At 39.2% G+C, this 17500-nt stretch overlaps 2 protein-coding genes across 3 annotated transcripts in view; one reads left to right on the forward strand and one right to left on the reverse strand.

Annotated features, from left to right (window-relative positions):
• The window catches only part of LOC140938830 (uncharacterized), an 11212-nt gene extending 10759 nt beyond the window's left edge, over positions 1–453 (reverse strand). The window contains exon 1 of the mRNA XM_073388358.1: positions 319–453. The gene's annotated coding sequence lies outside the window, so the exon portion shown is untranslated. The remainder of the gene's footprint in view (positions 1–318) is intronic.
• Positions 454–2145: 1692 nt separating this feature from the next.
• LOC140937615 (tubulin polyglutamylase TTLL13-like) lies at positions 2146–17103 on the forward strand. 2 transcript variants are annotated; one of them, XM_073387166.1, is made up of 17 exons: positions 2146–2461; positions 2578–2618; positions 2723–2841; positions 3525–3655; positions 3931–4039; positions 7623–7814; positions 8279–8364; positions 8479–8551; positions 9093–9245; positions 10193–10374; positions 10911–10988; positions 11428–11535; positions 12792–12966; positions 13207–13407; positions 14430–15247; positions 15871–15922; positions 16489–17103. In XM_073387166.1, exons 1-17 carry the CDS (start codon positions 2277–2279, stop codon positions 16528–16530), a joined length of 2745 nt encoding a protein of 914 aa, XP_073243267.1. In that variant the 5' UTR covers positions 2146–2276; the 3' UTR covers positions 16531–17103. The 2 variants fall into 2 exon arrangements, with proteins under 2 accessions (XP_073243267.1, XP_073243268.1); XM_073387167.1 differs by lacking the exon at positions 2578–2618 and having other exon boundaries at positions 2167–2461.
• Positions 17104–17500: the final 397 nt, after the last annotated feature.

Below are 17500 nucleotides of genomic sequence, written 5' to 3' on the forward strand. Positions count from 1 at the left end.
ACGCTAATACCGCCGTGATCGTGACCTTAAGCACGCCTGGTCATTTATGAGCCGATACCTGGAAATTGCCTTTTAAATCGTGAAAGGGTTTGCTCATAATTATTTTATTCCTTCTCCTCTCTCCTTGTTAATAATGTTATAAGAAAGAACGAAAGAATTTGCGTGAGTGTAGCGGCGAGTACACCAAAATGTTCAAAACTGTTTTTATGCAAATTACGCAAAGTTCTACGTTTGTTGTCCGGCTACAATTATAGAATGTTAACCATGTTAACTGATGTGAAATAAAGTTTCTAGGAAAACTATAAGTCACACGAATACCTCTGTGATTCAGTCCCAAGGCTGGTTATTTCTCCTTTTGATAACAAAGAAACTGACTAGAGCTCACTCCCCACGATCGTTACTGTTTTGAACAGAATAAATCAAAACAGGTCAAAAAGGAAAATTACTCTTCCGGAATGCCCTTTTATCACTCACTTGGATAAGTTACGCATGAAACGTTTGCTATCACTGATTATATGGCTGACATCGTAACTGGAGCGGTTTGATCTCCATTCGAATCGACCATCACGAATTTAAGCAGTTTTCCCAACAAATGTGGTATTTGTTATCTATTTACATTCGTGGACTGTTTCTAATGTATCGGTCAAATCGAAGCTTCAACATACCCCCCCCCCCCCGGGCATACCCCGGGCATTTTACACCTTTGCCGTCCCTGGGAGGAGGGAATTTGATTATCAGAGTCTTCCAGGGGGTGGGGAATTTGATACCCATGCCTTAGGGGTAGGGAATTTGAACTTCACCCACGATTTCATGTAAAATCTTTGGCGTGGCGAGCTATCATGGCGGACGCGGTGTTAGAGGATTTTCGTGGAAAAGATTGTGCCTTTGTGGCCAATTGGTTACAAGGAAAGGGCTTAAACAAGCTTTATGCCGTATTTGAAGTATTTAAATTTTAAAAATTTTAATATTGGATTCAGGCTTTGAATGTGTGAAAGTATTTTATTGTTGTGTTTACAATGAAATACAATACCTACACCGGCGATTCAATACAACAACATAAAATAAAATAAAATAAAAAGCTCCGGTCAACTATTTTGACTACTGTTAATTAATAAGGTGAGCGATGATGCATGTCAGTGAAATGGTCATGATGTAGTAATCTCAATAGGTGGGATCTTTTTTTATAGAACGCTTTGTATGTTGCATGACGAAGAGAAGCTGAGCATTCAGTGACCTTGTAGCAGCAATTTCCGCCGCTTTGCACGAGACTTTTGTTCGTAGTAAATACGCTAACAGTGTTTCTCAGTTTTTGTTATATTCATAAAGATTTTGTTCGACAACTGAAGGCGTTTCCGCCGTCCTTCTGTCATTTTTGTGTCTGTGAAATGTCCCCGGGGTGGGGGCATTTGATCACCTGAATGGACCCTAGTGTGGGGCATTTGAACGGCATTTTGGCCCGGGTAGGGGGGAATTTGAACAATAATTTTCAAAAAAGTCAAATGCCCGGGGGGTTGCCCGGGGGGGGGGGCATGTTGAAGCTTCGATTTGACCGATACATAAATCCCTACTTGTCATGTTTTTTGTACCTCCCAACCTCGTCCCCAGGGCTTTTCCCTTTAAAAAGGGAAAAGCCCTGGGGACGAGGTTGTGTACCTCCGTGATGTCACAGTCTGCTTACGCCGGTTTATTTTCCAAGTAATTAAAAAACAACACAAAACAATTTATTGGCTTCAGTTTTAAATTCTTATAATTTTACTATCCTAAGGAGTATATTCTCTTCGAGAAACGTTTGTGTATCAAACCCGAAATATATACATTTCGTTTATTCATACGCAGTTTTATATGTTACTTTTCTTTCTTGTCTTGGCCGCGAGGATCATTTTGTTGTTTTTTTTCCTCTCGAGGAGCACGAGGACATGCCTTTATCATTGTAAATGATCCTTTTTCGGATCTTCCTTTTGTTTGGTAGTAAAGAATCCACATGATCCGAGATCTTAAATCCGTTTTTGGATTCTTCCAACGACAAAACGCACTTGGGGTTAGGGTTCGCACTCGAAGTTTCGTTCTCCGAATGGTGTAGGAGCAGGGACTGGGCACCAAGAATGAGAGTTACCAAGTTTCATAGCAACGGATGAACCAATCAGAAGGAAGGATAGTTGCTATCTGAAACCTGGCGACATAACACAAACGACAATCAATATGGCTTCCATAGTCAGAAAGGTGTGAATAATTTCGGTCCTTACTTTATCTCTGATCGAACGAATAAGACTTTTGTTATGGCTGATAATGAAGTTGAGGGAGAAATCAGTGAAAATGAGAGTGATATAAGCCTGCATGGCGAGAGCGAATGCGAAGGTGAAGATAGCGGAGGAGAAGATGTCCGCGAGCAAATTGCTGCAACGGCAACTGACGAGCAACCTGTTACACCAAGGAAAGGCAAAGTTAAAAAGAAGAAAAAGAAGTAAGACAACTGACAGTGAAATTAATATACCTAATATCTCTGATACATTTTCTAAAGGGAAACTCTGACTACCGATTCACAGACTAACATACCGACGTTCTTTCTTTCATCAATAGATGGTTGAGCGTGTGCTTGACAAACTGCAAGTATGAAAGCGGTAAGATTGTCGAGCTGTTAAAGCTATGAACAATATTCAAGTACCTGCCTTTAATAAGATGAACTTATTGTTCAGGTTTTTGTAATCGGCTTCGATTTCTCTAGTTCGTAGGGTGACCAAACGATTTGGCATGAAGGAAGTTGGAGAGGACGAAGATTGGACTCTATTTTGGACTGATTGTTCTGTCGCTCTAGAACGATGCATGGACATGCGTCGATATCAGGTTAGATATATACTAGTTTAATCATATTACAAACAGTTTAGATACATTTACTTATCAGCTGAGTTGTCTACTCATTGGATTGTTATGAAAAAGTCGAGTGTCAGAGTGAGATCCGTTGATTTCCTGGTTGATTTCTGTTATTTCTCGAGCTGTGAAGTGGGGAACACGCGTGATTGTGTTCGAACACAAGAACCAATAATTGATTTTCAAGTAGCTTTCCTTCTCACATATGATAACCTAATTTCTTAACTAGAACACGTGAAAAGACCTTGTGTTTGGATAATCCACAGCAAACTACGAAGTGGACCTCTTTTCTACGCACAGACGAAAAAAATTGTTCATTTTGTAAGCCTTGGAGACTGCAAAGTTCCTGTGCGTGTAGAATTACATGTACATGGGCAACGAAAAACAACAAAGAAAAAGCAACGAAAAAGATTAAGACTAACGAAACGAAAAGCGCATCATATGTATGGACAAATCATGTTTACACTTTCAAAATATAAATTTTAATTTCATCTTCTGATAATGACAATTCTGAAGGAATTTTGACACATAATTGATGCTTGTAGATCACTGTGTAAACAAAAAGGAGTTGTTAATATTACATATCAAAATTATTAAGTTTGTGGAAAATTACTGTAAGTACATGTGAATAAATTTTTTCATTGCCATTCATTAAACAGAAAATTAACCACTTTCCTGGTATGAGTGAGATCTGCCGCAAGGATCTGCTTGCAAGAAATATGAATCGTTTATGGAAGCAATTTCCAAAGGATTATGCTGTGTTTCCAAAAACATGGTGCCTTCCAGCAGAGTGAGTATATTACTTTTGAAACAGATTTCTTATTGTTATTCATCATTGTGAAATACGACAATAGTAATGATGATGATGACCAGGACCATGATGATGATAATCGTGATGTTGATGATGTTGATGATGATGATGATAACAATAAATAAATATAGTTTATCCCTTGTCTCATATGATGATATAATCATTTGTAATGTTGAAATGTTTCCTAATGCAGGTAGTCGTGTATTATTGATCTTTTGTGAACATCCCCTCTTTGTCTTCTCATGTTCTCTCAGTTATGGAGAATTCCAAGCTTATTGCCGGCAGAAAAAGAATAAAACTTTTATTCTCAAACCTGAGAGTGGTAGCCAAGGAAAAGGGATCTTTCTAACTAAAAATCCAAAGGTAATTGTCCTATAGTTTTATCTACTTTTTTTTTTTTTTTTTTTTTTTTAATATTTTTTTTAATTAAAGCATTTCTTACGTTTACATACAAAATAGAAATTAAGACAGAGAAAAAAACACACACACACACACGCACGCACACACACACACACATATATATAGTACAAACAAACAAAAAAATACAAAGCTAAACAAAGCTATTACAGCAATACAGTTACTTAGCATGTAAATTACAATGACCTCACTTTAAACTAATTGTTGAAATTAATCATAACATCACTTTTACATAAAAACGCTTATTAACTTTTCCCACTTTCTAAAATGATTGTCTAATTTGTCTCTTTTCCTGGCAATATGGAGTTCGATGTTATAAATACGCCTTGTCCTGGCTATAAAACCTTGAAGAGAAGGTATACCATTCTGGTATTTCCGAGAGTAAATATAAAACTTACCCAGAAGCAACATATGGTTAAACAGGAGAAAATCTTCTGCAATATCGAACTTACCAAAAATGACGTCCTCCTCTTTAAGGTTATCAACAGAGATGTTATTATCGCGCAACCAGGACAAGACATGTTTCCAAAAACTAGATGATACTCTACAGGAAAAGAGTAAATGCTCTACGGATTCAACCTCTGTTTGGCAGAAAGCACAGGATGGGGACTCAGCCAAGCCGAAACGAAACAGTTTTTCGTTTGTAAAGACAATACGGTTTAAAATTTTAAACTGAAATTCTCTAAGTTTAGATTCTAATGTTGTGCGAAAAGGTAGCGAATAAACACTTTTCCAATCAATATCAATGTTTGAATACTTTGCAGCTAACTTTACTTTAGCAGTAGGCGTTGTTTGTTTTTTCTCCCGTGCGAAAAGAACATGTTTCCTTTCCACTGTTTTCTCCAGATATTTTCGACTTCTTGAGTACTGTAGGCTTCTTGCAGAAAACCAATATCGGCTCCAAAATTTAAAAGCCAGCTAAAAATTGCTTTCCGCTTTTCAAAAGTACGAATCCCTCGAGCATTTAGTGACAAAAGGCTAAAATCAACGTTACTACGCCCTACTTCGCCAAAGGGAAAAACAACTTCATTAGGTGGGAAAAGTTAAGCGTCAGTTTGGCACCTTCAAACTTTAAAGAATATATCCTCATTAACGCGCCAGAATAGCTTTGAAAAACATAGTAAAAGCAAAGCAGAACATCTACAAAAGCAAAAACGAAAAAATTACATTTCAACGAGATACTGAAAAACACAAAACTTAAAAGAGCAGCAAGATAAATATCCTTAACGCTGCCCTTGAGGATGGAACTAATTAAATAATTCGACATCTCTCCTAGAGAGCTTTTGCTGCATGGTTATAATATACAATAACCAAACGATAACACCTTACAGCCTTGCTATAACAAATAAAGGTCACAGATAATATAACCCTTACGCAGAAATGAACTTGCCATCAATAAAGAGTTTATCCGGTTCCGATTTACTAAAGGATACTTTTTGGCCCCTTTTTTTAGCTTCCTTTAATTTAGGCATTTGTTTGCGCCTTCTCTCTATGATTTCCTGAGGGAAGTCTTGCAAAATCATATACTCAGTGCCTTTCAATTCAAACCCAGCACGAAGCACTGTCTCGCGATCTTGATAGCGTAAAAAACAGGCTAATATCGGCCTGGGCTTTCCACGTACGGATTTACCGATCCGATGCACTCGTTGAAACTCCATATTCCTCTTTGGATCCCCAAAGCCAAGGACATCATGAAGAAACTCACACAAAACATCAATTGTGCCAACCGCATCTTTCCCCTGCGAAGCGCTGGCTTCGTTTTCCGGTATGCCAAAAAATTTCAGATTTTCTCTCCTGCTGTACGATTCGAGATAAAGGTGTTGCGTGTGCAAATATTCTATTTGCTTATCCTTGTCTTCTACCGTTCCACGAAGCTCTTCAACTTCTTTGTTGAGATATGTAAGACTCTTATCCATACCTTTGATCGAACTTTCCACAGCACGTGCGTCTTCTTTCATCTTGTCGATAGTTGATTCGACGTTCCCCAATCTGCTTGTTAAATCCTTCAACGTTGCCTCAATTGCATCGAGTTTCTCCAGTTTCTTAAGTTCCCCAAGAATTTTATCGAGTTTTTCACTAATGTTACCGGCCATGTTTAAGGCTTGGAGAACCTCGTCTTCCTCGGCTAAACTCTTTGAACGCTTTTCCTGCGGAGAACTTGACTCAGACGAATCTGAATTGCTTCTCTCTGATATTGTACGTTTCAAAGAAGAAAGGATGGTTTCCATATACAAGAAATGCAGGCTGCCAGAAAATTAACTCAATAACCAGAGCAGAGCTCTCGAAAACACGTCTACTCGCTACGCATGCCAGCCCCAGTCTCTATAGTTTTATCTAACTAAAAATCCAAAGGTAATTGTCCTATAGTTTTATCTACTAGACTAGGGGTGACAAATGGTCAATGTGTAACTTGGAAATCATCAGTGAAAATTTTGACCCAATGTTAAAATCTAAGAACAGATCGAGTCTCATTTTTTGTGTGTTTTCTCCAATTTGAACCTTTTGTAGCCTGCGCGCAGACACTTTAAACCTTGTTTATAGGACTATATCCACACTATATGCGATACGTGGGCCGGCCGCACCACAGGCTAAACCTTTTGCTGCAAAAAGAAAAAGGTTGTTATAGGATCATAGGGAGTTCCTCAGTGATAAAACCATTTGTCAATTCCCTTAAAAGAATATGCAATATATTATTGTACAAGTCAAATAATTATTGAATCTGTTTTTATTTTAAATAAAGGGTCTGTTGTATTCATTATAAAACACATTGAGCTTCATTTTTTAACCTAATTTTTTGGTTTGATTGTATTAAAAACTACATTTTCTAAGTTCTGTTTCCTTATTGCCTGAGGGGCCTTGTCCACCGGATGGGTGTATTACAGTCACTTCTTCAATGTTGTTTACCAATAAAAAGGAAATTCATGGAATCATTTCTTCCTCTTTGTTTCCTCTTAGGCCCAGTTCAGATGCCGAACTTTTTATGAGCTGACCCTGATTTGAAAGGCTGACCCAAATTATTTAGATGGGCTGAATTGATTCAGATGCCAATCTTTATAATTGCTGCTGAACTAAGATCAAAAGGCAAAAACTGCCCATTTCGGTCAAAGTGTTTACAAAATATGTTATAATAATTTATGCATTAGGTTCAGTACATGAAAATTTTGGTGTCTGCTGAATTAAAGTCGTTCCAAAGTCGCTCAAAACGCAAAATTTCCGTCCCTGCTACTGCGAAAAGAACGGCTGAAACAGGCGTTCTTAATTGATTCTGATGCCAAACTTTTCATGTACTTAATTCAATGTATTGGGTTTGGCTCAGTTTGGTGTCTGAACCAGTCCTTTAATTGGGTCTGGCAATTGACAGTCTCTCCCTGAAAAAAATAATTTTGTTCAACTTGTCCTTTTCCCATGGATGAATTAAAAACTTATGAGGCAGTAGGACACTTATACTCACGGTCACAGGAATGTTCGATTCTGTGGGAGCTATAGCTAGTAGACTGAATATTGACAGTATGTATCTTTTGGTACACAGGATGTGAAGCCTGGAGAACATATGGTCTGTCAGCAGTATGTTTCCAAGCCATTTCTTATTGATGGATTTAAGTTTGACTTGCGTGTGTACGTGCTGGTGACATCTTGTGATCCACTTCGGATTTTTGTGTATGAGGATGGTTTAGGAAGATTTGCAACAATGAAATACTTGGATCCAAGTGCCAATAACTTAGTGAGTATACAATAAATAAATGTAATTCTGGTTTTTCAACCTAACCTCTATAGGCCCACAAATCTAATGCAACAGCACATAGCTATTTTTAAAAATGTTGTTTCAGCTTGTTTGTTTTGTCCCAGTGAAAATGTTTTGTTTATCAGCACTGCAGAGGCTCTTGGGGGGACTTAAGAAAATAATAGTTTTTTTTATTAAAATCATATGCTAGGCACCCTGGATTTCACGAGTTCATACCACTGGGCTCCCTCCAATTTTTTCTTAGAGCATAGGCTTGCTTTGCGTATTCCAGTTTTCCCTATCCCCAAAAACCAGCATTTCCTACATTTGTCAGTTTGATGACAGAAACTGATGTGAAATTGGTAGACAGAAAAGCAACTGTGTGATTGTGCTACCTCTAAATATTATTGTTTTACATTTAATACAATTTATTAAATTATTAATATTTCATTGATTTTTTTCAGGATGATATTTGCATGCATCTTACAAATTATGCTGTAAACAAACATAGTAAAGATTTCATGAGAGATGAGGAAACTGGTAGTAAAAGGTAGAGTTTTGGTATTTTCTGTTAATATGTATGAAAAGAACCTTTAACTGTAACAGAATTATAATGTTTCAAAATACTCCACAATTCAACTGATGTCAATATTTGCCATTCCAGACGAATCACCACAATGAACAAATGGTTTGAAGATAATGGTTACAATGTTAAAGAGATATGGAATTCAATAGAGGTAAGGCTAGATTACAGATAACAGAATTGTAAAATATATCACAAGGCAGTGAGATAACCTAATATCAGAGACAGCAGTTTTCCTCTCTTCCTTGAATTATGCCCGGCTCTTTAAGAATTTAAAAATGCACAGACGAAATAAAAATTGTCACACTTCTTATGAATATCAGGAAGGTTATTAAAAAGGGTAGCCGCAGTGTCCCGGAAGGTTCCTCTTTCCAGAGGAACTTGTAATCTAGCTTATAGAGCCCAAAGAGCGCAAACTTTTACATTGACTCTGTAAGTTTAAATATGAAGGCCACTGCTCAGTGTGAAGTGCTTCAACGTAAGCAAATTTTAAAAGTTAATAATGTTTTTTAAAAATATTATATCATTATTTGAAAAGAGGCTATATCTGAATGTTTACAGTGTTTGTTAAACTAACCATTTAATTAAGTGCATGACATCATGACCTAATGTAATATGGACTGCTCCTTATTGATGTCAATCTTATTTATTTGTTTATTTGATTAAACGCACGTTTACTTGATGTCTTTTTTCAGGATGTGATTATCAAGACGTTGATCACTGCCCATCCAATACTGAAGCACAATTACAGGACTTGCTTTCCAAACCACAACAAAGGCAGTGCTTGCTTTGAAATCCTAGGTTTTGATATTCTTCTTGACAAGAAGTTGAAAGCTTGGGTTTTAGAGGTAAAGAATTTTACTGCACTTTTCACAATCGTGCGAATTCTGAAGTTCAAAAGCCAACTGATGATTGCGTTTTTCACTGCCGTCAATCATCTTAACGGACCTTTTAGGAAACAAAACTTTACTTTAACGGGTTCAAAAGGTCAAGGTTTGTGATTTGTGATTGGTGGATTTGGATCCGTTTTGTGTGTTTCTGTGTTTCAAGGTTCGTTGCTTGAAATCGTAATTATGATTGACAGCAGCGAAAAAAGCAATTGTGAAGGCGGCTTTTGAACTTTAGAGTCCGCATGTTTGTGAAAAGCACCATAAAGTGCATGGACCCAAAATCAAACTAATCTTTTAAAGCGCTTGCAATTAGCACTGCATGGGTAGACTTGCTTATTATTTACTTTGTACTCTGGGGTATTAAATTATTACTTTTGTTTACTCTTGTAAATTTAACACAATTTTGAGCATGTAATAATATGTATAGCCTCTGTCCACCTTAACTTTTACTTCATGTATTTAATGGGTAGTTAGAAAAATAAGACTGTTTAGAGTCCTCTATTTTTCCTTAAGAGGGTCAAAAACGAGCATTACAGGCGGCCATCTTGAAGGTGACTTTCTGAACTGCTTAGGGGGCAGGGGCCTTTTGGGAGGAGGCAAGCAACTCGCCTCCCTTCCCCTACCACTAATAACCTCGACACTACTCCCCCTGACATTTGAATCAATTATGAAATTACTACCAGTGACGGGGAGTGCTTGAGCTTGACAATCAGCATCTTACAGAAAAATGGGGGACTGTAGACAGTCTATGAGGAAATTAAAGTGTTAATATTGATTGACCAAAAAAATAAATGGATGAACTATAATCCCACTAAATATTACATCACTGGGCTGTATTTCTATGCTATTCTATTCGATTTCTATGTTCACCTTTCAGTTTTCAAAATTTTTCTTCTTATTTTCAGGTTAACCACTCACCAAGTTTTACCACTGATTCGCCTCTTGACAAGGAAATCAAAGACGGATTGATGTATGATGCTCTTAATCTTCTTAATTTTGGGGCCTGTGATCGACGCAAAATACTCGAGGAAGACAAAAAAAGAGTGCAGGACAGGCTCTTGCAAAAGCAGAGACCAAGAGAAAACAAGTATGTGAAATACCAGTTTGCTGCTTATGTTGTTATGTTCACACATTACTGGATAGCTTTTTGGTGGTTAGCTCAAATGCTAAGCTCCACGGACCACCTTACACTTCTATCAAAGCCTTTAATTTTTTTCCTTTTCTTCTCTTTATTATTTTATTCCTGCGTTACTTCCAAAAGCACTCGATCAAATTATAAGTGATAGAAGGTCCAAACACGTGTGATCAGATTGTGTTCTGTGCACTTGATTCATTCTTAGTGGAAGTCCAAACAAAGCTAGCCTGTTCCAGGCTCTCAGATAGTGGGGAAGATGTGAAAGTGAAAGGTACGCGAAAAGTTGGCGGGGCGGGTTGGTTTCCACCCTTTTTTTTTCATGTTCGCGCTTTCTCAATTCAGCGGACCGCACTATCTCAGAGCTTGGAACAGGAAAAACGAAGCTGGCTACATACGTGCCGTGCATGTGTAATAGCAAGCCGGTGATAAGGATTGTAGGCGCCTCTTGTCGCCCGCAATTAATTACCCTTATGTTATACTGTTTTCAGGAAAGATGATGTCGATAATCAGTCACAGTACACTGAATGGTTAAAGAAGTATGAAGATACCCACCTGGGAAAATACAGGTACTTTGAAAATTGCCGATTTTCGTACAACCATACATTTTTGTTGTGAAAAAAACAAAAACAGTCACAAACTACTTTGACACTCAACACCAAAAGATTTCTGCAGTCAAAACGTTCCGTTACAGATACCTCTCTATCACGGACAGTTCTTTTGGGCCTTAAAGTGTGTGCAGAGAATCTGGGCACCTCAGCTCTGTGATGTGGACACCTTGCTCTTTCCCTTTGCCATCCCTTTTAGCTTCATGTCACCTTACTGGGTGTCGTTATTACCTGACTTTTGTTGATAGATAAGAACCTTGGCGACTTTTTTTAGCAATGAGACAGATAGCCAACGTGTGGCTGCACCCTTCCCCCGTTTTTCCTTTGTCAGGGGAAGGGTGCGGCTACACGAAGGTTATAAGACAGATCACTGGCCGCCTTATTTTATTTTGCTTTGTAGGCGTATTTATCCCGAAGGAAATGAAGAGAAATACGCTGTTTTCTTTGAGAACAGTTGCTCACTCTTTCAGGAGACTGCAGCTTCTAAGGCTCGTATTGAATGTGCCAGGTGAGATTTGGCAAGAAATTTTTCTTTGGATATCATAGCTCTTTTTGATCGCTGATGGCCGCAAGTGGTAAATTATTCGAGGCAGGGTGCTTATTAACTTTTTCTGCCTTTAGGATATGCGCTAATTCGTGGTTCGGCGCTTATTCGAATAAATACGGTACATACCGTATTTATTCGAATAAGTGCCCAACCTCGAATTAGCGCCCACCTCGAATAAGCGCCCATCCTAAAGGCAGAAAAAGTTGATAAGCGCCCAGCCTCGAATAAGCGCCCATGCCCACGCCCACCCCCTCCTCCTCCTCCCAATCAAACTCAAATAAGCGCCCACCCCCACCTCACCCTGACTTGAGTGACAATGAGATTGAAATTGAACTTGAATAAGTACTAATAAGAGACTTCCCCGAGGACGGAGTTTTCTTCAGAGTCAGGAGCCGAAGTAATCGGCTCCTATCAGAGTATTTTACAGAAACCTTGCTTTGTTACTTCTTCGCGTTTTGTTATTAGCATTTATTGTTTTGTTGCAAAATAAACTTACTACACTTGCTGAAAATGGTGAAAATTTAATAAGCGCCCACCTCGAATAAGCGCCCACTCTCAAGGTCCAAAAATTTAATAAGCGCCCAGGGCGGTTAATCGAATAAATACGGTATGTGGAACAGGCGCTGTTTTGTCGCGTGTTTCAGGCGATAGAAGGCAAAAAAGAAAAAATAACGCCTATTCGCAAGTTACAGTTCATGAAGACGCAGGTTGTCAACTCTGCAACGTAAAATCCTGTCGCTAATGCGCGATACAAAGAATCAAATTGCAACTTGCGCGTCGTCTTGATGACTGAATTTTCACTTTTAGCTACAATTTCTTATATTTAGCCTACGAACGCAGAGGTAGTTGTGGTCGTCGATTCTCTGCACGCGTGGAGAGACTCGATCCCCGGAAAAACGTCTGCGTGTGCAGGCCACTTATATTCAGATACATTATTAACAATACTTTACTTACATGCAAGATCCAATTTCCCAAATTTACATTGAAATTTAGCGTCCGTTGAAGGCGCTTGAAGGAAAAGAGGGAACAATATTTTAAATAGATAATGCGCAAGTGCCACGCAGGCCAATTGAAATTGAAATTTATGTAGTCACGAAAAAAAACCTAGCTACTGATTGAATGATTAGCAAGATTTTTACAGGTCATACTTTCGGTTTGATTGATGTGCTGTTCAAATGATGGTATGCTCATTGACTTACCGTTCTCCTTCCCTGTAGAGTTCAACGTGAACAAATTATAGCCAAGCAACAAGAACTGGAAACTGCAAGACTGAAAAACAGTGGGAGAGCACCAAAGGGAAAAGATGGACTCAGACCCGAGAGCCCTCATAGCCGGCGGCCACGAAGGCCCCCAGTAAAGAAGATGATTCAAGCTAATAAAAATAAATTTGATGTAAGTTATGTTTGCTTCCTTGTCAGCGAAATAATTCAGCTTTCTGTGAGACACGTTTTCTGGCTGGTCACTTCCCTCGAAATGGAGAGGTTACACGCAAGTTGTCGAGTAATCTCATCTTTAACCTAGGGATATCGCGAGAAGTCATGAGCGAGCGCCATGGAAAGCATGCTCGCATAATTAACTGAAAGCTTCACTGTGTTTCTTTAACTAACTATTTTGTGAACACGTTTATTTCAGGGTAGAAGAGCAAGCCATGAACAATCAGATACCACCAAACCAATGACCATCTCCGAGGAGGAAGAACTGGAGCGAATAACATGTCTTCTTCAGCGAGATAATCTCATTCGTGGACTGGGCGTGGTCGAGTTCGTGTACAAACTATTACACTGTACCCCAGGCACTGGGGGCCCACAAAAGAACTGCTCCTTACATCACTCGGTGGGTACTTAGCAGAGATGATCTCCAGAGCACATTGTAGCAATTGCAGTTGTTCTGTGAAAATGAAAGAGAACTTTTGAAGTTCGGCAAAGACCTGCCCATTGGGGTTGAGTATAAACGGTACTCATAGGACCCATGCGCGGTGCCGTACCCTGCCTACCCATTTGCCACACAACTTTAGAGAGATAGACACTACGTGGGAAGCGGGCGGCCAGGGAGGGGGCACTGCCAGAGAAGTTTGCTTCCGTAAGGGCTCGAGAAGACTAGAATGATATGTAACTATTGTAGAACAAAGGCTGCGCGGTTATGTTAATACCCAAATGTAGTCCCGGGCAAGATAAACCGCGGTGGACGATTTCCGAATTCAGGTACCCAACCAACTGAGCTAATAGAGACCTTTAGATTCTAAGACGAGTACGACTACGAGTACGACATTTTCTCAATACTAAGAAGTGCACGCGCGTGAACCCGCTTCATCAAAAAGTTGTAGCCGTCGTCATCCTACGACGAGTTTAAGCGAGAATCTCGTAGCGATGTAAACGAGTTATCGAATGTTAAAAGTGTTATCTTTTTGCCATCAGAAGAGGGCGTAACCGCTTCCACTAAAGATAACAGTGCTAACTTTCCTGGTTTGAAATGTAGTACAATGAAGCATTCCGGGGTGTCTATTTTGCTTACAATAGGCGAAAAAACTGCAAGTGAAATCTCGTATTTTTGGTCGTTCTGGTCCTCGAATCTAAAGGTCTCTAACAGTGCAATGAATGGGGCCGTAGATATATACTGTGTAAGGTACACGTTAACCTAGGGTGCCTGAAACAATTGGAATACCTTTGATAGCAGTGCCCTGTCAAAACAGAGTGCATTAGGGACGGACCATTAGAAACTACCTCTTTCGAATCTTTCCCCAAACTTTCTGTCACGGTTATTTCCGTGTTGAAAGGTATTCTTTTAAGTGAGCCAAGGTAACGTTATGACTTTCTCAGTGGAAAAATTAATTAGAATCATCCTGTTCTTTTTCATAGAGCAACAATTACAACCCAAAAGAATCACCGTCAAAAAGTAGCGCTGGAAATTATCGTGAAATGTTCAGCGGCGTTGGAGCTTCTTCCATGTATGGCTCAATGGGATTGTTGTCTACAACAGGCGGAGTAACCACTGGCAACAGCGTAGTCTCGTCTCAGTTGTCTCGGTTCCAGACCTATCAACCCGCAGCTCTTTCAGCTGTAATGAATATGAACTCTTTAAATCAACAAGCGCCTCCGACTTTAACGCGAAATGACCGTCGGGCGTTAGCCTCCTTTGGTATAGTGCCGACGGCACCTACGGGCTTACCGAAGCACCGGTATGGTTCAAGGAAACTTGCGGGAAATACGAGAACTGTGATTAGCAATGCGGATTCTGATTGGAAATCAGGCTCATATACAGGCATCGATAATGCGTATGGTATGATTGATCCCAGACTGGACAATCAACACAGTGGTACTCTAAGGCGACGGACATTAAGCGCTTCAGGAGTTAAAACATGCCCGGACTCGATTCAAGGGAATGGCGCACGCGCGGTGAATCCTCGCGTGTTAGCCACGAATGTTGCAGGCGGATCGCAGACTAATCTCTCCAGTCCAGGTGGTGTTACCCCTGGTGCGCATGCGCAACAGTATATGTGTTCAATGTACACGTTTCCTAATGTACTTAAAGTGGCGCCGCAGCCTCAGAATGGAATGAACTTGTCTGTCATATCTGGTCCAGCGCCCGTAAGTTATCGTCCGAGTCAAGCTGGTGTGGGAAGCGAACACGCCGACTCAACACAAAGGATCGGACCATCACCTTCTGGACTTATGAGGTAAATTAGAACTACAAGTAACTTTTGCTCTCGGAACGCAAGAGTCAAAAAAATAATCCCTTTGGAGGGTAATAATTATTTTGCAAATGCGTTGATTCTTCTAGTTTCCAATTCAAACCTCTCCCGTGAGAGCACCTAACCACTACAGTGGTGGACATAACGTCCAACTAATGCAATATCCTTAATACATTGTTGAGATTAGCGGGGGAGCTAGGCATATTTGGCTTCATTTGCGTGTGATTATTGTTTGGCGTGTGTAAAGATCGCTCCAGTGCAAATGGTTTTACCTCCAACTTATAGTTAACGTTCTCTACATTTTGGGTCGGTCGGTTGTTTGAACAAAGTCTAAGTTACAGCTCGCTGTTTATGAAAATCAGTGACCCCAAAAGTTGTTCATAACTGCCGTATTTTAAACAGATACAGTGTAAATGTTTGTTTTAGCTCGGGCTGTAAACCTAGATGTGTTCATTACGTAGGTAGTATCACGGTTGGTAAAATTAAAAAACGACTTCAGTACGCCGTTATGTTTAACACCCAGTTAACTCTGTTTTAGTAACAGTCCCTTTATCTTTTACCCAAAGTCGTTCTGTAGTACTAACTTGTCTTTTGTTTACTGTTTTCAGATCAACTAAAGCGCAGAGAGCTCGGGGAGCTACGAACAACTTGCGATTAAAGGTACTTGTTGATACGCTTGATTAATATACCATTTTTGTGAGGCGTAAGGCTTGTCGGAATCTCGCACACAAACGCCTGACGCTATTAGAGCAGACATGCCCGCTTGGGGACCATAAGAGCCAACTTCGTTGTCAGGGCTTTTCCCTCAGTAAGTGGGAATTTATGAGAGGAAAAGTGCTGGGAACGGGTCATATATAGCCAGCGAACGCAGACGTATTTCCGGCCGTCGCTTCTCTCCACCTGGTGGAGAGAAGCAAATACGTCTGCGTACGCTGGCTAGGCCACATAAGAGCTTTTGAATTAAGAAGCATTACTGATTGAAATATTCCCCCAAAACGGAGACTTGCTTTCACACAGTTTTCGTAGCATAAGCATTGTCGTAAAGGCGATGTTGAAGATTATGATGATTATGATTAAGATGATGATGATGTTTAAAAATGATGAAAAGATTTGAGCAAGCTTTACCATACGCTAAACCAGCGCTCTCAGATCTCTTAACATTTCTAACATACTTACAATTTGAGGAGAGAACCTAGCGAACTAACGCTCCTTTTTTATGTCAACAGCAGCTTGAGCTTCGTGAAAACCACGCAGTAGTGTTGAGTTGATTCAACAGGGAACACAGCGGTGATCCAATTTTCAAATCGACGAGGTCGGAATTATCCGAAATCTGCAAACTAAAGAGGGTACTGAACTCCCCAGAAATCAATAGATTTAGTGATATCTGGTAGTAATGAAGAACGATTTGTCAAACAAATTTTAGTGCAATTTCAAAATCACCACTTTGTTACTAAAAAGTAACTCTTGTACATTCGTTGTATAAATTCCTAACATTCGGATTGTCTCCCATACACACATCTTTCGTACGCGTAGGTAGAAATGATTATAATTGTTAGCATTTTAGAGTGAATTTTTACATTATTGTATAATCTTTGAAAAACGTCTGAACAATTTTGACCAAAAAGGTATTTGTAAATAAGTATATCAACAGAATTGTACTTTCAATAATTATTATAAATGCGTGTTATTTTGATAAATACGGAAGAGTATGTATCAGCAATGATTGATTTAAAAAAATTCTTAAAAACCCAGCGTTTTAAGAGTATGATTCTGTACCAAATGATAAAGTTTGTATGATTGACAGAAAAAAACATGTTATTAAAAAATTGCCATTTACACTACCTTCTTGAGTGCCAATTTTTTTTATTGAGATCGCAAAGGGCTAGCTTTTCTACGTATCTACAACATATACAACAATGCTTCTGCAAGAATTTTTTTTTTCAGTTTTGGGTTAAGGGAATGTTTTTTTTTTCATCGACTTGCCTGGCATATTTTTTTTGTTTGTTTGTTCTCCCCATCATTTTTCTAATGGTCCATCCCTTAGTATACCAGTTCTTCACCCAATATTTAGCCCGGGGCAGCTAAGCCGGAGACTTTGAAATCGTGATCGACCCTGCTTTAATTTTTACAGAGTAAAATTTGAAATATGTGGAGATGTAGAGACCCGCACACTCCAATTGAGGACAAGTTCAGATTGTTTTTAGAACCGGACTCAAATAAAATAAAAAATCATTTCTT

This window comes from Porites lutea, chromosome 5 (genome assembly GCF_958299795.1).
Source record: "Porites lutea chromosome 5, jaPorLute2.1, whole genome shotgun sequence".
NCBI lineage: Eukaryota > Metazoa > Cnidaria > Anthozoa > Scleractinia > Poritidae > Porites > Porites lutea.

Excerpts from the sequence above, each read along its gene's own strand:
- LOC140937615 (XM_073387166.1), top strand. The coding sequence starts at position 2,277 with ATGGCTGATAATGAAGTTGAGGGAGAAATCAGTGAAAATGAGAGTGAT. Across the intron at positions 2,462-2,577 it reads GTTAAAAAGAAGAAAAAGAA|ATGGTTGAGCGTGTGCTTGA; the intron begins GTAAGACAACTG and ends TTTCATCAATAG. Across the intron at positions 10,989-11,427 it reads ACCCACCTGGGAAAATACAG|GCGTATTTATCCCGAAGGAA; the intron begins GTACTTTGAAAA and ends TTTGCTTTGTAG.